A 23,153-nucleotide genomic window follows, 5' to 3' on the forward strand; every position below is an offset into this window, starting at 1 on the left:
AGCATAGAAAGCACTAAATTTGATTTAAGAGAAAAGGCGCTGAAACAGATTTAGGCCTGCTGTGCGCTCTGACTGCTGCGTGTCATTTATTTCCCCACTTCCTTTCTTGTTTTGCAGGCACTGAACAGTACAGTAAATATTCTGGCTATGCAGAGAGTTACAAATGGAAGGAAAGCCACAAAGATGAGACTCCCAGGTAATGTTTCCTCACATAGTAGTATTTATTTTGGGATCGTTTTTAAAATATTTTAAACGAAAAATATTTTATCCTATCAGTAAACATTGAAGAAAGCTCTGAGGATTCTTCATTATCAGTCTCATTTTTCTCATTGTTTTTCTTTCATTTTCAGGGATGACTGGCAGAGACGATGCACAGAGATTGTGGCCATTGATGCTCTTAAATACAGGCACTTCTTAGAGCAGTTTCTCCCTGAGAAGATGATCAGAGAACTCAACAAGGTGAGAGAGAGTACAGTTGGCTGATATGTTATTACACATTTCTCAAACAGGCGTGTCCTTGGTTATTGTCAGTGAGCGACAGATAGGATAATGCTGGTTTTTATAATGTTTTCGACTAAAATCTTGGTACCACCTGCAAAGACATTACCTTTACATTTGGTATTATTCAATGCTCAGAGATCTGTAATGAGAGCTGCAACAATTAGTCCATTAATCGATTAGTTGTCAACTAAATTAATAAACAATCGTTTTGATAATCGCTTTGAGTTCATTTTTAAAGAAAAGGCGTCCAAATTCTCTGATTTCAGCTTCTCAAATGTGAATATTTTCTGGTTTCTTTACTCCACTACGACAATAAACCGAATGTTGTGGACAAAAGAAGACGTTTGAAGACCTTGGGCTTTGAGAGTCACTGAGTGACATGTTTCACAATTTTCTGGACCTAACAACTAATTCGATTAATTATAGAAAATAATTGACAGATTAATCTATTATGAAAATAATTGTTAGTTGCAACCTCTGTAACACTGCTGAATCTAGTTCAGGGTTACCAACAACTAGTACTGCACAACCCATATTTATAGTGGTGGTACTCTACTTTACTACAGCCTTTTCTGTTGAGGAATAAGGCAGAATATTTTGCGAGTGTGTACACTTACAAAGGCTTTATTGGATTTTTAAAATGTGCTCATGGTTCAACCTGAGGCTTACACTTAAAGGTGCAGTCAGCGATTCTAATCCATTACAATACACATTTTGTCAAAATCAGCAAATATCTCTGTATCGCCGCTTCCTGTCTGTTTTGTGTGTGTGATTCTGAAGGAGCATTGAAGGGAGGGGTGTATGTGTTTAGTTTAATCTCAGTTTTAAATTCTAACATATTACAAAAGTAGATCATAAAAAAGTTGTTCTTGTTTTGTTTTCTTCCCCTCCTTCCCTTCCTCCTTCTCCCTGTACATTTACCCCAGGCATACTGTGGATTCTACAGAAGTAACGCCAACAGCAAGCACCTCTCTGCAGTGGCCACAGGCAACTGGGGTTGTGGAGCTTTTGGTGGAGACACACGACTCAAAGGTATCACTGGCATGAATTACAAACATGCATCCAAATAGGTGGAAGGAGAAGATTGTGTGTGTATAGCAACAAGTGTGAAGAAATCAATCATTTTTCAGACACAAGAGGTGAAATGGCACTGCTGATACAGGTTAGCAGATACATAATGTTGCTTAAATTCAAATTTTGCCATTGTAGCTCCTGCTGAAGAACTTTCAGCATTCCTGGTTATGGAGTGTACGACACAGTCACAGATGCCTCTTTCTCAGACACCTCTGGTCAATTAGTAGCTCTTCCAGGGTATCACTCACCCCTTCTTTCCCTCCATTTATTGATCAGCTGACACACATTTATGTTTTCCATTAAAAGGGCAATTGATTACAGGGAGGGACACCATAAATCCAGGCTGATGCAGGTCTCTGCGGGCTTACACAACATCACTCTTCATAAGCACTGGCCCCTTAGTGTCCTCTTGAGTATGCCACACTGAAAATGTTAACCAGTTGTGCTTCTGGTTAAAGTCTTGACACATTTTCATTAAATTCAATTATCATACTGCTAGTTACAAAATGAGCTTCTTCTGTGTTACACCTAGATACATGGAGGCTCTGCTGTGTTTAAAAACACATCTCCACATAAATGTACTGCATTATGAATGCAGATTGGAGTAACATGGGTATATTTGTGTGCTGTTTTGTTTAGAGCTGAAGGTGCTAATTTCCTCTGCACCACGCTATGAAAAGATCCACTGGACAAAGTCCCCGAGGATGATATTAGCTTCCGGGGACCCTTGCCCATTAGCCCTGGAATTAGCATAGCTGGTATTTTTAGAAGGCATTAACTGTATTTTACGTTGTAGTCTTGGAGCTGACTTGAGATGTGGTGGTTACATAAGACCGAGCTGTTGTTGTAAAGATTACAGACCTTTCACAAATGATGGTTTGTTTTGTGTTTGTTAATCTGTAATCAATATCCATTCTGTTAAATATTTAAAAGTCTTAAGACCTCATTTGCAAGGGCTAAAAGACTGAGTGCTGTTGATGAGGCTGTGCTACCAGTGGTGGATTATTTACTCTTCTGATACAAATTGCCCCTGTCAATTCTGTTCTTTCCTGCCCGAAGCCATACCTTATCCAGCTTATAGACCAATTACTTAGTTTCCTGAGCTTATTTTCAGTGGTCAATTACACATTTATGATTTTGTTCTCAAACTGAAGGATACTAATGATGCTAATATACTATTGTTGACCGAATTTATCTTTAGCGTTCTACTTCTTCTTTTGTTTTTTTTTTGTTTTTTTTTTTTCAGCGCTGATTCAGCTGATGGCTGCGGCAGAGGCTGGGAGAGACGTGGCGTACTTCACGTTTGGAGATGCTCAGCTCATGAGAGATGTTCATGAAATACATACTTTCCTCACCAAGAGAAAAGTAACTGTGGGTAAGAGACATAACAAAAAAAGTTGGGGGGGATTTTATGGGAATTGGAACTTCTGGCCATGCTGCATTCACACCGTTATTATCCTGTCAGCCCTGCCTCTGTTGAGCTCTTACAGTAAATTACATAATGGACAGGAATGGTGATAATATCAGCCGCTGTTGGGATTGTGGGACTCCTGAGGCTCATACAGCACATGGAGGTTGTCCTTGTTGGCGTCATTACAGGGACAGTATGCATAAATAACAGAATGCAGTCCATCTGTATGTTAAGTTATTCCACCTTATGGGCCGTCTCCGTTCCTCAGCCCATCCATTCAGCCTCAGCTGCAGAGTGGATTACTGCCTGAACTGACCCCAGCCTCTCCCCTCCCCCTCTTTTCATTTTTCTTTCGCTGACATTTATTGAAGCCTTTCAGAGAAATTCCCCTCCAGCCATCCATTTCCTAAAGTGGAGCTACAGAGAAAAAGCTTACGGCTTGTGTGTGTGTGTGTGTACGTGTACGAGCCCGTCATTTATAAATGAGCACGAACACGCTTTCATTTTTCTGTTCTTTTTTTCTTACAGTTTCTAACTCTCTTGCTTGCTGTTTGATTCTCAACCCGTTTGTCCTTTTAGTCTATTTCTCTCATCCTGTTCCTCTCTCTCCACCGCCATCTTTTTCCCTCCCAGGGAGGCTGTACAGCCTTTTAAACCAGTACTCAAGTGTGGTGTGTAAGAACTGCCGCACGACTCGACCTGATGTCAGCCTCTACAGTTTCATCTATGAGAATGTCTCTTCCCCTGCTACTGCCGACGCCCCTGACGCTGTCAAGGATTCCGGGATGTCCCATGTAACATCGGACTCTCATTAACACATGAAGAGCTACAACCTAACCACCCTTATGCTGTCTCTACGTGTAAAAGAGCCTTTTGCTTACAATCTCGCACTCGCACACACACACACACACACACACACACACACACACACACACTCCCTTTAAGTTTGTGATCCCTACATACAAACTACCAAAACACAGTTTTGCCTTTCTTGTTGGTGGTTTTATAGGAGCCTTGTATTGTGTCACCAAATGTGGTGAAATGTTTCAGATACTTAGAGCAATAGTAAATCCTGGTTGCTGTTAGGCCTTTCTTTAGTAAAAATGTGATGTGAAATTATTGTTATTTTTACACACTAATAACAAATACGGCCAAATGTGCATATGCATGGTTATGGACACTTTTTGTTATTGATAATCCAGGACATGATCATCCTCCCTGGTTATCTCGTCCTATATTGTGTTTGCTACTTTTTTGGATGAGTTGTTTTCTCTATTTACCATACCCAGGCAGTGGTGAGGTTCCTGAATGCAGAGCGATAATGAGATGCCATAGTCTATGCATGGGTTATATTTATTTATCAAATACTCAAATATATGCTGCTCTTTTATATCCTCTAGGGTGTCGACATTCAACACGCATATTGTCCTTCAGGCTTATTTTAATATGAGTCAAAACTGTCAATGAAAGGGTCGCTGGTATGAGAATTGTCTCAGATGAAACAGATACAAGGGGTTTATGGTGATTTTCATCTTAGACCGTTGATTCTATTCTGAGTAATTTAATCATTTTCAAATATATTCACTGCTAAGCACAGTATTACTAATGTATATACAAATAAAGGGGGGGCAGATAAAGAATTGCACGCAAAATGTTATTTTTATTAATGTTTTTACCCAACGTTTACTTTGGAGCTATGGTAATGCTTTTTATTATTTACTGTATTTTCAGATTGACAGTGTGGGTAATATTTAATAATGGGTTCATAAATAGATCAAAGGTTGTAAATGTATTGCATAGTATTGTACTTTAGTTTGTTTAATTTGGTTGTACTCTTTTTATTATAACTTCTTAATTAAAGTTATAGCTAAATCCTGTTAATATGGTATATCTTTGCTTAAATCACTTTGACTTACTGCCTAACGACCAAAGGATCAGTACAATACAAGCAAAATTATTTGGGCACCAGCTATTTATAGGTTGCATAGCCTCACTTTGGTTAGCTCACACATTTTAATGTTAACCAAACTTCATGTCAAGGAGCCATTCTGCAGTGTTCTCAGTATATAGTTTCTTGAAAGTGATTATTCATAGATCAGGTAGAAATAACAGATTTTGCCTTCATCAGAGAGAATTTCTTTTTTTTTATGTGCATGTCTGTAACCGTGCCTTGGCAACACACATTTGTCACTTAATTTCATGAAATCATACATTATTTAATCATTTGAAATGTGATTGAGTTTTATAATAGCACGTGTACCGAGGGCTTTCAGACAAATTTGATTCTGCCTCCAAACATGCTTTATTAGATGAATTAGGGCTCCTAAATAACCTCATGACGTGGACTTCCATAAATGGTGTGTAGGCTTGGCTTTGGTAAGTGGATTACACATTATCTGCTTCTCCCACTCTTTGTACTGAGCCAGGCATTGACCAGATGAGCTGTGGACTCGTGCAAAGTCAATTTGGTTTGGCAGACCTAACGGTTGATGGCTGTTGTGAGCGTGGGTCACCTGGACATGAACTTGATTTAGGTTGCTGGTGCCTTCTGGATTGAATCAAAAATGGATTTGGACACTGAGCATTGACTGGATGTGCCAGGTGAATCCTACAAATGAATAACCACAGCCAAACGGAAATAGGAGGTTAAAGAATTGTCACTTGTTTAATTTCCCCATACACAATAAATGTTTCAAACACTGAAAAGCTGGTCCACTTTTGTCCTGTCTGGTGATGTAATTATTTTAAACAGGATGTAATTTAACACCAAGCCTGTAATGTTACCCAGCGGCAGAGGTCTTTTCATTGATGAACACTATTAATAAAATGCCAGAAAGCAACTGGTCTTTGATCCATCTTTGTCAGGAGGCGAGGTCACTACAACAAAATGGCATTTCAGTTCATAATTGCCTGACCCTATGTTCACCAGGTCAGCCGGAGAACAGCATCAAACACAAATGCAATGAAAACGGAGCATACAACTCTGAGCACAAGTGTGTGTTGTTTTGGAGGTAAAGCATAGTGAGTATATTCTTGGCATGGATGGTGAATAAATATTTTAATGAATAAATTAGACACTTTGGTGATGTTGAAAGGAGAGTCTGCACTGCATAACAGTCTGTACAAAGATCACCAGTTTGAAAACCACATAAGGAGTCTCTGATTAATGTGATGCTCTGATATTTAGACCTACACTGATCTGTCTGGTAAATCCTCTTGCAACTCATGCCCACTCCATTTTCCCCTTGTCAGTAGTGTGTTTTGTCATAATTGATAATGCTGTTCTGTCTGTGCCAGCAAGTATGAATGATGAAAATCTTGACTGGGGGGAGGAAAGAGGCTGGAGTGAGGGAGGGCCAATTATCTTATTGTTTAACCCACTCAAGGTAGAAGCCCATCAATCTGAAACCACTTGCTCAAATGACTCATGTTCAGCCTTTATAAAAGTTTAATTGGCTTATATAATTAACACTGAGGGGAAAGACGTGTGTTGTCATTTAGAGGGGCGAAAAATGACCTGTCTGGATGAGAAATGTGTGCAGTTGTACGTATCCTGATTATATAATCGATTGCACAAAAATGAATAGATTTCTGATCACTTTTTTTGTAATATTTAAGAAACAAAACTTGCCTGAAAATAAAGTGAAGTTTCATGACCGTTTTCCTTTCTTTGTCTCCCTGAGCTGATGTGTATGGCCGTTACCTACAATAGGCACCACGGGCACCTTCGGGTGCCGCTCGCTGTGCACCACCTGACACGCGGGAGAGGGGCGTGTCGAGCCGTCTGCACTCAGATCTGTGTCACCTTCACTCATACCTGTCCTACTTAGACATTTCGGCGATGACACTAGAGTCAAAGAGCGGTGCTGTATAAGGTAAATGTAATTTCTAGAAATAAATCGTAGGTAGCATTCCAGCGCTGTCCTATTTCCCGTCATGCCGCGCTTTTCCGATGGCGGAGCAGAGGGGAGATTATGAGGATTTATGTTGACGTTGAGGGATTAGTGGTCAAGGGAAAAAGTAACAGATCCAGAGTGAAATATGCGGTGTTATGACACTGGTGTCGGCGCTTTAGCCCGAAGAAGCCAGTAAAGCGTCCTGCAGGGAAAGGTGAGGAGGTTGTAGCAGCGAGCTGATACTGCAGTAAGTTCTACCATCGATACTCTGGTTGTTCGCTTTTTGCAGCTGCAGGGATGTTGCGCAGAAAGACGCACAGGCCCTTACGTGGCCGTAGTCCAAAGTATTTAGTATGCTGCTTCGTTCCGTGGAATTCCTATAGAAAACTGTATGGTCATTTCAGATAACGAGCCTGTGCGCAATATGTCCCCGTTGAGTGTGATGCGATCTGCGCATAGCAACAATCACTTGGAGCAGCTGGAATATAGTTTGATGTGTGACTCAGAAAATCCTCATTCAGAACTGCGAAGTCAAGCCCAGTCATGCACACCTTTTCTGCAAAAATTATTGCCAGTCAAACAACAGACGACATCGGCATTTGAAGAGTTATGAAAGGCCTAATTATTAATTCGATTCAAATGGGCTTTATTGGCATGGGAATCAGACGTTTACATAGCCACAGCAAGTGTGAAATAAAAACAACAATGTACATAAATAGAATTTTGGTTTGCTGTGAAAAATGTAGACTTGCAGTAAAAAAAACAAGTCTCTAACCCCCAACTTTGTCTTTCACTTTGTCTCTCTCTAGCCATGAGTCACTTTCGGGCGTTAGCGGGTGTGCTGAGGGGTGGGTGTGTCGGGGGAGGTCAGTGGCTTCGTGGATGCGGAGAGGCCCCGGCCAGGCGCTGGCTCGATCCCCGGAGAGGGTGCACCTCCGGATCTGCGCCTGCTCTCTCAGTGGTGGCCAGCAGCTCCAGCTATGTGGAGGAGATGTACTTTGCCTGGCTGGAGGATCATAAAAACGTCCACGAGGTAACAGTGTGCCACATGTGGCATTTCTTCTCACATTAATAAATAACAGGTTGAGTTTTTTTTTTATACCATGAATGGAAATTTTTAGAGGGAACAATGTCTAACACAGTTGGTTTAGCAGCTGTTACAATTAACTGCTATTGCTAGTGTTGGCCTTGAACTACAGTTCAGCCAGAAGGCACTTAATAAATGTGCACTAGGTGTGCTGGTAGATCAGTGTGCTTGATTTCCATCCAGCCTTTCACTGTCCTCCCATCTCTGCGGTCAGTAAGCAGCAGGGGTAGCCTACTTGTGGTAGCCTACTTGTTTGCGATGGACCTGCTTGCCTCTGCTGGATCTGTTTTTCTCTGTGTTCTAGTCTTGGGACGCATTCTTCCGTAACATCCAGGCCTCCAGTCCGTCTGGCGAGGCAGGTGAGAGATGCCCCTCTGCTCTGCTCCAGGGCCGAGTGCGGGCTCACTCACCAGACATGGCACAGAAAGTGGTGGAGGACCACCTGGCTGTGCACACTCTAATTAGAGCCTACCAGGTACCCCACACTCCCCAGGCCTAGCTGTGACACACACACACATACACACATTAGCTATCAGCTTGTATGATGTGGATTTATGTTATTTACAAATTAAAAGATTGATCACATATCTCATGGGCATCCATTTAAATCTTAATGTGGTGTCTGTGTACAGAATTAAGATGTCATCTACCTCGAGCAACTGCTGGCTCACTATTTGTATCTCTGACGTGCGTGTGTGAAAAATGCATCAAACAAAATCCACTTGACTTGCCAAAACAGATGCAACTGGCAAAGAAAGCTGTTTATACTGTGTGACCTTGTGTTAAAAGGAATATACGATTTGTTTGTCACTGCATGAGGTTATGCAAATTGCAAGATTAACTCTAACCTACTTACCCTGGCTGCTTTTTGAAAATGGAAATATCAAAGAGACTACTTAAACAAAACAGGTGGTAACATTTCCCCTTGCCCTCCAATTAATTCAAGGAAGTATCTGAGGGATTTATTAAATTCTGTCTTTTGGCAAATGCGCCACTTTTATTCCCCGCTTGTTGCAATCCTTGTGGAAATGTGTGTGTACATTGACATAAAAGCACTCCCATGGGGCTCTTTTCTCAAAAAGGTTGACCTATAACTGAGTGTTAGCTTATTCTCAAGCTGTTCACAATCAGCATCATGCATCTTATTATCTGCTGCCTGTCACTTGATCTTTTTTACCTGAGTCTCCTCATCTCTTCTCCCTCCTCCTTCATGTCTCTGTCTTTCTCTCTGTGTAGATTCGTGGTCACCATGTTGCCCAGTTAGATCCTCTGGGAATCCTGGAGGCTGACCTGGACTCCTTTGTTCCCTCCGACCTGATCACCACCATCGATAAGTTAGGTGAGCTTCAGAACTTCAATCGTTCCATTAAACATCAGAAACACCTACCAAAAATCTAAATTGTAAAAGGAGGAAGGATTTTGTCTTGTTGTTGTGTTGAATGGACTTGTCTTCATCATTTTTCATTTACTGAGGTAGTTTCATTACCTCCATGAAACCTATCTGAGACATCTAAGGCTTTAAAGTTTCAAAAATACATGTCAAAATAAAATGTATTGTCAAAATCATTAACATGGACACAGAGTCATCTAAATTCACTACAGTTTGACATTGAGTTGAGACTTTGTACAGTAGAGGTTTAGAACTTCTTATTTTATCCCCCTTTCCTAACTAAAGGCATATAGATTTAACCCACAGGCCCTATATATGCTGATTAGATTCCTGCTTTAGAAGTCCTTACTTGTAATTACCTCCGGACACTTGATGTGTAAGGATTTCTATCATAACCATATTATTCTCATTGGCAGGGTTACTTCAAAAGCTTAATTTGCCTTGGAATGAATATATCTGATATGTGTTTTTCCTGCACTTGTTATTTCAATAACATTTCTGTATCCCTTGGAGGGATGTGCATACATGTGCACACATCCACACATCTCTGGTCCAGGGTTGCATAACTCATCAGAGCCAGACGTGTAAGTGGTATTCCAGTATAAAAGGCCCCATCACGTTATTTGCCAATATAAGGGTTGGTCAGCCTAATGCCGTGATTAATCTTAGGCCTAGCTCTTGTCATTCTCCATTTCATTTAGTGGACAGAGGATCGGCGGGTGCGGGACGGCCACAGAAGGCGATCGAAGTCTATACTAGTAATAGCTAGAAAAGAGGAGAGAGAGAGAGAGACATTGTTTCTGTTGGCTGCTGTTATCAGTGATCAGTGTGTGTCAGAACATAGCATCGCATTATGTATTGTCACCAGGGCTATAGCTCCCTAATGAAAGCTAATGACTGACTCCGTGGCCCCTTATTTGGTCAGCTGATAGTACAAGAGTCTATTTTGGGACCCCTTTGTCTGTGCTGAGATCCTAATATGATTTGCACTTGTCTCCTCTTATGTTGCCTGCAATCTTGAGCTTGACCAGCTCTCTCAGGTGGGCTTTGTCAGCACAGGAACTTATGTGGGCCCGCAGATACTGATGCTGTATCTCCACAGCTCCCGCTATTGTACTGTCTGCAAATGCATCCTGGATAACTGTTTTTATTTGAGCTTTTTTGTCACAGATTTTGCCATCAAATACAAATTTGCTTGGATGAACATTTAAGTTGATTCACTGCAGTGTTATTCTCTAAGTTTGCAGGCAGTACTGTGGTTCTATTAATTAAAACAAAAGGTGATCAGGGCAGGTCAGATTCCACTTCAGATTGCTTGTTTTGCCGGACCAACAGTCCAAAACCCAAAGGAATCAATTTACAATGGTGTAAAATGGATTGAATCCGCAAATCCTCACATTGGCATATATGATTGATAAATGACTTAAACCATTTGTCAATTGTCAAAAATGTTCTCTCTCTCAAAGACAGGTCTTTGCATATTACTGTGTTAAAACGGATTTGTTCTGGGTGTTCTTTGGTTTGGATCCTTGGATTTTTTTATGTCCTCCCTTGGAAGCTAACAGCTTCCTTTGTCTACTACACCAAAATGTGATCGCAACTGACAAATGTGAACAAATAAAAAATAGCTTTAATTAAAATTTTTGTCACGACATGGAACATGTGCTCAGGGCCAGTCCGTAGGTTATGTGGTAGGCCTGTTATGAAAGTCTTAAACAAGCTTGCTTTTCAAATGGTATCGTAGGTTTCTATGGTCTTGATGAGTCTGACTTGGATAGGAGCTTTCGGCTGCCTTCCACCACCTTCATCGGAGGAGAAAACACCACTCTTCCTCTTAAAGAAATCATACACAGACTAGAGGTATGTTGTTTGTGTGTTTGTGTCCGTGCATGTGTCTGATGATGGGGGAAAGCCATATCACTGTACCAAGCTGTTTGTGTTTTTTTAATCTCTCCTTTTTTAGACATCCTACTGTGGTCACATAGGGGTCGAGTTTATGTTCATTAACAACATGGACCAGTGTCAGTGGATTCGTCAGAAATTTGAGACTCCGGGAATCATGCAGTTCACTAATGCTGAGAAGAGAACTTTGCTAGCCCGCCTGGTCAGATCCACACGGTCAGCAATGAATAAACACCTACTGACTTACTCTTTGATGACAGCACAATATCTCACTTTTAGTTATAGCTCCCATCAGAGGCTCACATAACATAAACAAAACACCCCATTCATCATGTGAGCTCATTATCATCTTTGATAAATTATGTCAGAAGTTACTGTAGGTTCCTGGAAGTGATTCTCCTATTCTTCTTATTGTATCCTTGACTGTCTTGTGTTCTTGCAGTGTTGTCATTTCTATTAACACACACGCACCCACACACACCCACACACACATTGGTAGCGAAATAAATTTGCTAAACGCTTGAGTGCTCTAAACCATCATTGTTCCAAGAATCATCATAATTATCAGTGACAGGGTTAATCTGTATCATCAGTTGTGTAAAGCTACTTGTTAGTGGCAAAACCCTCCATTTAACCCTAAATCTGAACTGTCTAGATTTGAGGACTTCCTGGCCAGAAAGTGGTCATCAGAGAAACGTTTTGGTCTGGAGGGCTGTGAAGTGCTCATCCCTGCTCTTAAAACCATCATTGACAAGTCGAGTGCTGCAGGCATTGAAAGTGTAATCATGGGAATGCCTCATCGGTACCTGTATATTCTATATTTTCTTACCTCTCCGTTCAGTCTATGCATACTGCTAATTCTCATCCATCCATGTTCGATGTAAGCTTTGTAAACTGTACTTCCAGGGGTCGACTGAATGTCTTGGCCAATGTGATCCGTAAGGAGCTGAATCAGATCTTCTGTCAGTTCGACCCCAAGTTAGAGGCCACCGATGAGGTGAGGGAACTGCTGTTTTGTGAGAATTATCAGAAAGCATTCTGGAGATGCAACTTTTGCTTTATTTCATAACCTTTTTTACATCTATAGGGGTCGGGCGACGTCAAATACCACCTTGGGATGTACCACGAGAGGATCAACCGTGAGACGGACAAGAACATCACGCTGTCACTCATGGCAAACCCCTCCCACCTGGAGGCGGTGGATCCGGTGGTTCAGGGCAAGGCCAAAGCTGAGCAGTTCTACAGAGGAGACACTCAGGGAAAGAAGGTAACAGTTATTGTACCAGGCAGATGGTGACTAGATTTGTGTTTGGGGGTGTAAATGTAGATGTGTGCATAAGAGATACACAGATGGTGCTACTCTGTCTTGCTGAGTCTATGATGGGATTTTTTCCCAGGTGATGTGCATCTTGATTCATGGTGACGCTGCTTTTGCTGGACAAGGAGTTGTATATGAGACTTTCCACCTAAGTGAGCTCCCCTCCTACACCACACATGGTACAATCCATGTGGTTGTCAACAACCAGGTATTGGAGAGTTCGGTGTTACGTTTACTGTACCTGACACAATGTGTTATAGTTTTACACAATTCTGTTGTTTAATTCATCATTCCAAAAAACTGTACATCAAAACTAACAAAATTAGCTAATTTGTTGCACTAAAAATAATTTTCATCTTCTTGAGTGTGATTTCAGACTCTAAATTATATCAACTTTTGCATGTGATCCTTTCAGATTGGCTTTACTACAGACCCTCGAGTGGCCCGCTCCTCCCCCTACCCCACCGATGTGGCTCGGGTTGTCAATGCACCCATCTTCCATGTGAATGCCGATGACCCCGAGGCTGTAATGTACGTGTGCCGGGTGGCTGCAGAGTGGAGGGCCACCTTCAACAAGGATGTTGTCATTGACCTGGTTAGTCACAGCTGAGTCTTAATGGACTGACAGGAAACACAATCAAAAGTACACACTTAGACATGGCCTCTGTTTTTGAGGTGTGTGTGTGTATGTACAGGTTTCTTACAGGCGCTTTGGCCACAATGAGATGGACGAGCCCATGTTCACCCAACCGCTGATGTACAAACAGATCCGTCGGCAGGAGCATGTGCTGAAAAAGTATTCTGACAAGCTCATTGCTGAGGGAGTGGTGACGCTGCAGGAATTTGAGGTTTGTGATCTAATGCTGTTTGCTCTTGTTAAATATACTGTATACTGGTAGCTGCTACTGTATACTGTTTTATTTGGTATCTCCATCCACTGGACTACTTGTGCATTAAATCACACTTAGATATTACCCTAGCCTTCAAGTGAATACGTTGTGCCAGCACTGCTGTATTTGAGTTTCAATTTACTGCCTCAGTTCAATCACACAGCCCCACAATCCCTCAGAGAGTATATATTGCTCAATGAAGTTGAAATATATCTCAGATTCTGGCATCAGTCAATGCAATTCTTCATCCAAAACAGAAACTTTGATTGTAACATCTATTCTGAATTTTTTTTATACCACATGTCAAGAGAAATACTGCTGCGCCTCTCTCCTCCTTTGATGGACATTGTTTTCTGTTGTGTGGCCTGCCATTTGGACTCTTGCAAAAGCCCCATTTTTAATATAGCAAGGCAGAACCATTACTGCTGGTGCTACCGCCCTTCATATTTCTTTCTCTCTGTCTCCCTGCCTCAGCTACACACAGTTTTTGTTAGTCAGCTTTAGTCCTTTAATGGAAGTAAACAAAAAACTGTGTTTGCGTCACTTCATATGTGGAATTTGTCATTGTCCCTATCACACATGACCAAATGGGGTTGCAGGAAGAAGTTGCCAAATATGACAAGATATGTGAGGAGGCATACACCAGCTCCAAGGATGAAAAGATTTTACACATTCGACACTGGCTTGACTCCCCGTGGCCAGGTAAATTGTCTCTTTGCAGACAGTGATTCAATTAAAATTTTTCATTTGATTGGCTGCTTTTTCTGTGAATACGTTTTTCTTCCTGCTGGAGTGAAGCGTTCTCTCTCTGTAGATTTCTTCACAGCAGAGGGAGAGCCCAGGAGCATGATCTGTGTCCCCACAGGGCTGGATGAGGAGGTCCTGCAGCACATTGGCCAGACAGCCAGCTCAGTGCCTCTGGAAGATTTTAAAATCCACCCTGGTGAGTTTAGTTGCTTTGTACTGGAGAATAGAGCATGCATACATAGCATGTATAGTATTACTAATACTAATACGGATATGCTGTGCAAGGATTGTACACAATGAGAGAAGAGCTCACATTACTGCAGAACAATATAGGATACATGCCGCTTAATGATATGATAAAGATCCATAAAATATAAACAGTGCCACGTTTACTTGATTTTTTTTCTACAGGGATGATATTATGTCAATTAAAGCAGTTCACCTTTAAAGACATCAGTTTCCAACAGCAGGTGTTTGGCCTGCACAGCTGATTCGGCTCACGCTATAGCAATTTAGATTGCCACAGGGGTTTTTAATGTTATTTACAATACGGTACGTTGGTCCATTGCTTTTTACACTACCTTCCCCAGTGCTAAGATATCACTTTCACTTTCGTTCCTATGTGTGTGTGTGTGTGTGTGTGAGAGAGAGAGATACAGTGATGCACTCGTGCGCTACTGTACATCTACTACTTAATCACAAGAAAAAAACATTGCTGCAACCATCATTTGAATGTGTGTGTGTTCACCAGGTGTGTCTCGTATCCTGCGTGGTCGAGCTGACCTGGTGACGAATCGGCAGATGGACTGGGCTCTGGGAGAGTACATGGCCTTTGGCTCCCTTCTCAAAGAAGGCATCCATGTACGACTCAGCGGGCAGGATGTGGAGCGGGGAACCTTTAGGTGAGTCCATGTCAACACCACTGAAAACTGTAGCCTCTTCAGGCTTCTGGTATTAATGCTGTCAGACTAGAAGGAGCTCCCCCTCCACCACAGTCTTTTACTGTTGACCATTGTGCAGCTCCGCTGTGCTGATGGATCAAGTAAAGTTGCTGAATAAATAGAGTGTTTTAAGAATCATAGTCAGTCAGAGTCACAGTTTCCCCATTCAATGAATTAACTCACTTAATCGATTTTTCAATCAGAAATTAGCTTTATCTTTCCTTATAATAATGTAGGGCTGGGTGCTAATCAGACAAAATTGCTCATCAACTTTCATCTAAATCATACTGAGATGAAATTACATTATATTTTTATCGTTCTACAGATTTCACAATGGAGGAGTTATTTACATATATAAAGAGTTTTTTCTCATGTTCAGTATATTTTTATAACACTGTGATAATGATTTCAACGATGTCACCCAGCCGTGCATTGCCTCTTAGATTGATTTTGCCCCAAATGGCACATTTGCTGAGTATGTCAGGGTGAGCCTGTCATCCTGACTTTATCAGATATTAAGAGAAGTCTCCTAAAGAGAGTGAATTAAGTAATTAGGGTGGGGGTGGGGAGTGTGGCACAAGGAGTCTGACAGACAGAAAACGTCAGCGCAGTCTCCTGGGAAGTGTGAAACCCACATGGTGTTGTCATGGTATGGAGGGAACGAGTGACACATGAACAAAACCAGCTCCCCTTTTCACTGTGCCCGTCTCGTCTGCACCCTATCACTTCTCCACCAACCCATCTTCAATGACACCACCGCCCAGGCCCACCCCTCCCCAGCTCACAGCAACATATATCACACTAACTAACGAGAGGCTATGGGGCTTTTTCTTTTGCCTCACGTTTACCACTGACATCTACTTCTCCCTGTTTGCTGTCCCCTTCAGCAGGGCAATTTGCCTGGCTGGGAAAAAAATTACAGCAGTCAAACATTACATCCACCCTGCATCTCTGTATCACCTGTTGTTTATTTAAATCCTCTTCTGTGTCAGTTGAGTCCGCAAGCTTTCTCTCTCATCGTACTTCAGCTATACCCACTTTATCACCACCCCATATTGCTTTTTTCCTCCTCCCACCTACACTTTTTTTCATCCCCCACTACTCTGCTCCCCTTCATAGTTCTTAGGAGCTGAGCATATTGGCATGTTACAGTTGAGTGAACATGCTTGCGTTTCCGTGATGTACGTAACAGCGTGGACTAATGGATTCAGTCGCCGTGTTTGGGTGGGTTGCATGCGCTGCGCTGTGCACCCCTTTCCCTGACTAATGGGGCCCCTAGGCAGAGGAAGAGTGAGTGTGTGTTTTTGTGTGTGTTAACTAAAGAAAGTAGAGACATGTAGAGAGGGCATGCAGTTCATGAGGCAATCCCATAGAAAGACCTCATTCTCGTGAGGTTTTTGGGTCCTCTTTGGATGATGTGCGGGTGGATTGAGAAAATGGAACATGAAATGATGTGTGTTACCTCAATTAATGCTGGCTGCTCTCGATTGTGTTCTTTTCATCAAAGGATTTCTTGAAGAGAAAGTGTATATCCTGCAAATGTGGAACAAGGATCAAACATAATAATTATGCAGTGCGTTATGTGTCCTCATTAGACCATAATTATGGGTGATATTATTCAAAGGGCTATAATGATCACGTAGTCTTCTAGGAGGTAATATATCACATTCAAGATAATAATCAATAGAATTTGTTTCCTGCAGTTCTTCCGCCTTACCATTACATAACCTCTAGCACTGTGTGTGTGTGTGTGTGTGTGTGTGTGTGTGTGTGTGTGTGTGTGTGTGTGTGTGTAGATGTCATTAAAGTGATGTTAAAGGGGTTTAAGTGATTGTCTGATCGTGCTGGTTTTGAAAGCTGATTCCTACACTGGGAGCGAGCGGACTGGCAGAGCTTGTTAACGCTCGGCTCTGTGCTCCCATCAGCTCTTATTGGGCTTCATACTGACTGATGATAAGGAGAGAGGAGGCTACTCTTCGTGGAGTGCCTTTGTGGGCAAGAACAGGGGCTGCATGTGTGTGTTTACCCTGCATCTACTGGGTTAAGAACCTTTGAAAGAAATCCTATTGCCCTAGAAAAGCCTTTTGTGGCTATATTGTTCTGCACTTATAAATGGCATACTGTTTTTGTCCTCTAAATACTAGTGGTAAAACATTAAATTAAATCAAAAATCGTTAATGGATTAATCATTTAAGTAATTAATGAAAAATTACATTAACTGACAAACATTAAGTGGTTCCAGCTTCTTATATGTGGTGATTTTCTGTTTTTCACTTTTTTTATTGTCGTAAAGTGAAATTTGTATTCAATAATTCAATAGTTTAATCAATGATGAAAATAATTATAAGCTGCAGTATAGAACATATGTCACAGTATCTTAAATTGTTTTGTGGGGTTAGTGTTGTTTTTCTTTACACCCCACTTAATTTGAGTGTGATATGCTATCTTAGTAACAGATGATTCTTTTCTCCTCACTCTTTTCAAGTACCATAAACGAATGGATGACTTGGCACAACAGTGATGTTTTTTAGCATGGCTCCAAGGATGGCAATGTCTTTCTGTCTGTCTGTCTCTCGGTCAATCAGTCAGTCTCTGTCAGTCCAGTTTTGTCCAGACTGGATGGATTGTCATGATCCCCAAAGATGAAACACAATGATTCCGGTTTTAAGCATGCTAACAACTAAGATATTGAACATTTAAATTGCGAGCATGTTAGCATACCGACTTTAGCATTTCGCTCAAACAAAGCTGTGTCTAAGTACAGCCTCACGGCCCTGAGCATAGCTGTAGACTTGTTTCTATATGCCAGTTTCAGTCCTTTATGCCTCTACCTCTCTTGTACAGTCACCGTCACCATGTTCTGCACGACCAAGAGGTGGACAAACGTATCTGTGTTCCCATGAACCACCTGTGGGCTAACCAGGCTCCTTACACTGTCTGCAACAGCTCCTTATCGGAGTATGGAGTGCTAGGTAAGACTGAAGCCACTCTGGCCACAGAGCATGCCATTTTGTAGCGCCATGTAACAATGACTGTGACTTCAGGTTTTGAGCTTGGCTTTGCTATGGCCAGTCCGAATGCTCTGATCCTCTGGGAGGCGCAGTTTGGAGACTTTCACAACACAGCCCAGTGTATCATTGACCAGTTCATCAGCCCAGGCCAGGCCAAGTGGGTCCGCAACAATGGTATTGTCCTACTGCTACCGCATGGGATGGAGGGAATGGTGAGAACTGAAAATAAACCAGGCTATACTGCTTTGGAAAAAAGAATATGTAATTTTTTGGAATACGTGTTTATTCTTCTTCCATTTTGTCATTTAGTGTCTTGCTCTTCTTCTCTTCTGTCCTCAGGGCCCAGAACATTCATCAGCCCGACCTGAACGCTTCCTGCAAATGAGCAAAGATGATCCCGATCACTTCCCTGTATGTTCAAATGTAAAATTCACATTATGGCTCTAATGGTTACCCATTTGAGGAACATGATCATCTAATGATATATGCCAGAGAATCTCTAAGCTGCCACAGTTTGCTGCAGTTAACATCCAACGGCTTCTTGTTTAATTGGCTGTGCTGATGTCATGACCACTTAAGTGATTATTTAAGTGATGATTGCCGATTTCTCTAGAGCTGAAAAGTCTCTTCATTATGGCCTGCAAAGCGTTGGTATTCAGCAGTAACTCAGGTCCCATTGGTGATCTGGCACGGGGGAACATTCAAGGAGGGACCCCAGCGAGCTGTATCAGCAGAAGCTTACCAGATAAATCTTCAAATGGGATATTGATCAAACTATTAGTGGGAGCATAGTAATGGATTAACATCCTTTGTGGTGTGTGTGTCTGTGTGTGTGTCTGTGAAAGAGAGATACAGTGATGCACTCGTGCGCTACTGTACATCTCCTACTTAATCACAAGAAAAAAACATTGCTGCAACCAACATTTGATCTGTAATGTTGTCTACATGTCTATGTTATCTATGTTTCTATCTTTATTAATTCCTTTTGTAAACTTTTTATTTATTTATTTTTTTTTACAAAGGAGTTCTGTGGAGATTTTGAAGTCCAGCAGTTGTATGACTGTAACTGGATTGTGGTCAACTGCTCCACGCCTGCTAACTACTGTCATGTGATCAGACGGCAGATTCTGCTGCCATTCAGAAAACCGGTAAAGTGTAACATTGTTTGCATAGATTACATTGAAGTCAAACATATAAGCCACTGCTTTCGACAAAGATAAATCCTGGCATACTAGAAAATGTTCAGATGGTCATTTGACAACACTCAGTGATGTTTAGTAGTTATGTGTAGAGTCTTAAAAGTCTTATTCCCTGCTGAAAGTAAAAATGTTTTCTTTGGGTCATATCTGTCTTTGGGTCATATCTGTTATTAAAATTACATCAAAGACTCAAATATGAAAACCTAAGTGACACGAACTGCAGTTATGTCTCAGTGTGTTATTGCTTCATAATGACAGACCCTAACGTTTATATTGCAAATTTGGTTCTATATGTCTTTAATACTTCAAACCCCTAAAGTAGGACTAGTTTGAGTATAAAGTTTTGGTGTGTAAAGCATTTCTCCTTTTTTGAATATGCACATCTCTTTTTTCAGTCTCTCACAGTTTTTCAGCCACAGTGAATATCTTAACTGATCCCCTGTTGCAAATGAATGCAATGCTTCGCGGAGCATGAGAAAATGACTTCCTGAGCAAATTAGCGAGGGGGCCAACAGGGGATAGTATTGTTTGTTTTATATGAAAAACTCTGAAATTCTGGACTTGGTCGGCTAAGCACAAAGGGTTTTATTTATTTGTTAAAGAAATGTTTTGTTTTCCCAATGCTGCTGATGTGTGCTATATGGTGGCAACAAATTAGCGTGAAAAGACATAAAAACTTTTATCTCTGGAGTTTTTTCAAAGCACACAATGAAGATACGGATGATAGAATCAGTCTGTTGTTTGTCACTTTTCAGAAACTTTTTCCTTCTTTTCACAGCTGATCATTTTCACTCCAAAGTCTCTGCTGAGGCACCCGGATGCAAGGTCCAGTTTTGATGACCTCGCCAAAGGTGGTTTTACTTTTATTTTAAAATATGACCTATGAATGTTGGTGTACAGTGTTATGTAACATATCATATTCAATGCCTGCAGGCACTACATTCAAGAGGTTGATTCCAGATGAGAGTCCTGCGAGTCAAAACCCAGCCCAAGTGAAGAGGGTGATCTTCTGCACTGGCAAAGTGTACTATGAACTGGCTAAAGAGAGGAAACAGCTAAATTTGGAGAAAGACATCGCCATCATCCGACTTGAACAGGTGTTTAATCCCTCTCGTCTGTCTGAGCATATCATGTACTGTGTATCTTTCACACTGTGATGCAATTTTGTCACTTTTTCTTCTACGTATTTTTTGGCTTCCCCCTCAGATTTCTCCATTCCCGTTTGATCTGGTCAGAGCAGAGTCAGAGAAGTATGCCAACGCTGAGCTGGTCTGGTGTCAGGAGGAACACAAGAACATGGGCTACTATGATTATGTCCGGCCACGTTTTCTCACAGTGGTGGCTAACAAGAAAGCCATTTGGTAAGGGTTTCCACTCACTTGTAGCCTGATATGTACATGACAGAGGTAAACCCAGTCATCAGGTAAGGGATTTGAACTCCTGTCACTGGTGACAAACCTTCAGTGTCTCTTTCAGGTATGTGGGACGGGACCCTGCAGCTGCTCCTGCGACAGGGAACAAGTCCACCCACCTCAATGAGCTGAAGAAGTTCATGGACACAGCTTTCAACCTGAGCGCCTTCCAGGGGAAGGACTTGTAATTGAGAACTGGAACAAGAACCAGGCAGGAGGTGTAGTTTCAGCTCCAACAACCGTAGTCTATTTATTAAGTCTTGATTGCACTTTTAGCTTTTTGACAATCTGGAGCATTGCCTCGTGTTTTTAGAAAAAATTATTTCAACTTCTGGTTATCATTTGTGAAATTTCAGTCTGCAGCGCTAACTGAATTCAGACTGCGCAACGTGTAATGTTTTTTGTGATGTTCACTGTGTCAGATTAAAGGTTCAGTGTGTAATATTTAGGAGGATCTATTGACATAAATGCAACATAATATGCATAACTATGTGTTCAGTGGTGTATAAAGACCTTACATAATGAACCATTGTGTTTTTATAACCTTAGAATGAGCCATTTCGATCTACATACACTGCGGGTCCTCGTACATGGAAGTCGCCATGTTGCGCCGCCATATTTCTACAGTAGCCCAAACGGACAAACGGCTATTCAGAGCGCTTTTCGTCACCATGTTGAATACTTACAAAGAAGAAGTAGTAGTAGTAGTAGTACTTGTAGTAGTAATAGCAGTAGTACTCTGTTTAATTAGAAGTAAGAAGAGACGTGAAATTTGGACAGAGGACCACACGTATTGTTTAGCGCAAGAGCCGACAGAGCGTGTCAGCCACCATAGTTTCTCCTGCGCTCTTGCAAAGGGAGGGGTGAGCCGTGGTTAAGCCATTGGTTGCAAGTTGCAACCCTCACCAATAGATGCCACTAAAACTTACACACTGAACCTTTAAGTGATCATTATTCTATCGTGACTCCCATGCATAGAATCCCAACCAATGTGAGAAGCATCATTAAGCACAACTAGGCGAGAGAAGGCTAAACAACTTTGGACAGTCTTTCCAGGGCCTCATGTTCTAAATGCAGAATGAATTATCTTTCACTGTGACACGTTACGCAGGATAGAATAGAATTGTTGTGCTTTGTTGTTCCCTGGCAATGCCCTATGTCAAGTGAAAGAGGTAACTTTTATTTATATAGCCCCAAATCACCCACTGTTTCCCTTTATCCTTAGAACCTTGATTTGTATGAGGAAAACCTCCCCCAAAAACATGGACCAACATCATGTAGTCTCATAACAGCTTTACTGGAAGAATCTGCACTTTATTAAATCAACACTAATTAGCACAGGGCTTTTATGGAATAACTACAGTGTATGTATACACCTCAATGTCTTGTCTAAAGAGAACCAGACACAAACTGTCAGATCAGTCACAGCATTGATACTTGAGTGGTTAAGTAGCAATAGTACACTCTTTGTATCTTTAATAACGTTCACACACCAAATTTCAGATATGTGACAATCTTTGTTATTGGAATAGCTTTAGTACTGTAGATGCCTCCATTGCTGCCATGCTTAATACTAGGATATATTAGTTGTATTTGTATTGTTTATTTCTTTTTTTTAGATTATGGATGGATGAATAGTAGAAGCTATGAGACGCACACAAACCACCAACTGGTGTACTTACACAGTGAATGCAAATCACATATCACAGGTATGAAGACTGTTCTGAAATTGAACACATCAGTAGGTTTAGTGCCTGCATTTGCTTTGGCTACCTTTGCTGTTAGTGAAGGAGTCTGTATTTATTGTCACACCTCACTTCACCAGGAGACATGAGCCAGCTGGCACAGAGACTTGCAGCCATGTTTTCTACTTAGGACATAAGGCTCAGCTTCCTCTTCGAAGGCTGAGGGATGCACACTGCACACACACACATAAACAAAGCAAAGCATTTAGATGCTTTGAGAGCAATATTGACGCTGGTTGTCACATTAAAATCCCCAGGTATTTAACAGAATTGATATTAGTTACCACTGTGATTAGAAATGCTCCATAAAACTGTGCTTCCTGTTTGGTTATACTGTAGCTTACTGTTTCCACTTCCACCTGGGAGATTTAACCATTAGCCATGCATAAACCTTTACATATTTAACGATTTAAAAAAGGTTTAATATGCCCACATATTAGTGTGGGTATTGAAACATGCACAACTTGATAGAGCTGTGCTTACACTGGGAATAATAAAATATGCAATAAAATATATGTAAGTTTATTAACATGCTTTTGTCATGATTTTTGGTGGTAGATGATGTTTGACAATGTAAAAAAGTATATGGTGTAAAGTGAGACTGTGAGGAAAAAACACATTCTTCCTTT

At 41.3% G+C, this 23,153-nt stretch overlaps 2 protein-coding genes across 4 annotated transcripts in view; both read left to right on the forward strand.

The window, feature by feature from the left end:
* parga (poly (ADP-ribose) glycohydrolase a) overlaps positions 1–8,494 on the forward strand; it is a 32,339-nt gene extending 23,845 nt beyond the window's left edge. For 2 of the 3 annotated variants that reach the window (XM_046070932.1, XM_046070933.1), the window contains exons 14-18: positions 118–196; positions 351–459; positions 1,428–1,533; positions 2,822–2,950; positions 3,620–5,692. In XM_046070932.1, coding sequence (XP_045926888.1) covers positions 118–196; positions 351–459; positions 1,428–1,533; positions 2,822–2,950; positions 3,620–3,801 — 605 coding nt within the window. In that variant the 3' untranslated portion in view covers positions 3,802–5,692. Of the gene's footprint in view, positions 1–117; positions 197–350; positions 460–1,427; positions 1,534–2,821; positions 2,951–3,619; positions 5,693–8,473 lie in introns of those variants that run through there. The other variant, XR_006828389.1, reaches the window with a different exon arrangement.
* Positions 6,704–23,049, forward strand: ogdhl (oxoglutarate dehydrogenase L). Its single transcript, XM_046070931.1, has 23 exons — positions 6,704–6,861; positions 7,692–7,915; positions 8,274–8,444; positions 9,206–9,308; positions 11,104–11,219; positions 11,323–11,477; positions 11,917–12,063; positions 12,168–12,258; positions 12,349–12,528; positions 12,659–12,787; positions 12,995–13,174; positions 13,275–13,427; positions 14,069–14,171; positions 14,284–14,412; positions 14,968–15,118; positions 18,002–18,129; positions 18,202–18,380; positions 18,508–18,579; positions 19,191–19,316; positions 20,146–20,218; positions 20,301–20,464; positions 20,574–20,728; positions 20,844–23,049. Exons 2-23 carry the CDS (start codon positions 7,694–7,696, stop codon positions 20,965–20,967), a joined length of 3,051 nt encoding a protein of 1,016 aa, XP_045926887.1. The 5' UTR covers positions 6,704–6,861; positions 7,692–7,693; the 3' UTR covers positions 20,968–23,049.
* Positions 23,050–23,153: the final 104 nt, after the last annotated feature.

The sequence above is a fragment of the Micropterus dolomieu genome, linkage group LG15 (genome assembly GCF_021292245.1).
Source record: "Micropterus dolomieu isolate WLL.071019.BEF.003 ecotype Adirondacks linkage group LG15, ASM2129224v1, whole genome shotgun sequence".
Lineage (NCBI taxonomy): Eukaryota > Metazoa > Chordata > Actinopteri > Centrarchiformes > Centrarchidae > Micropterus > Micropterus dolomieu.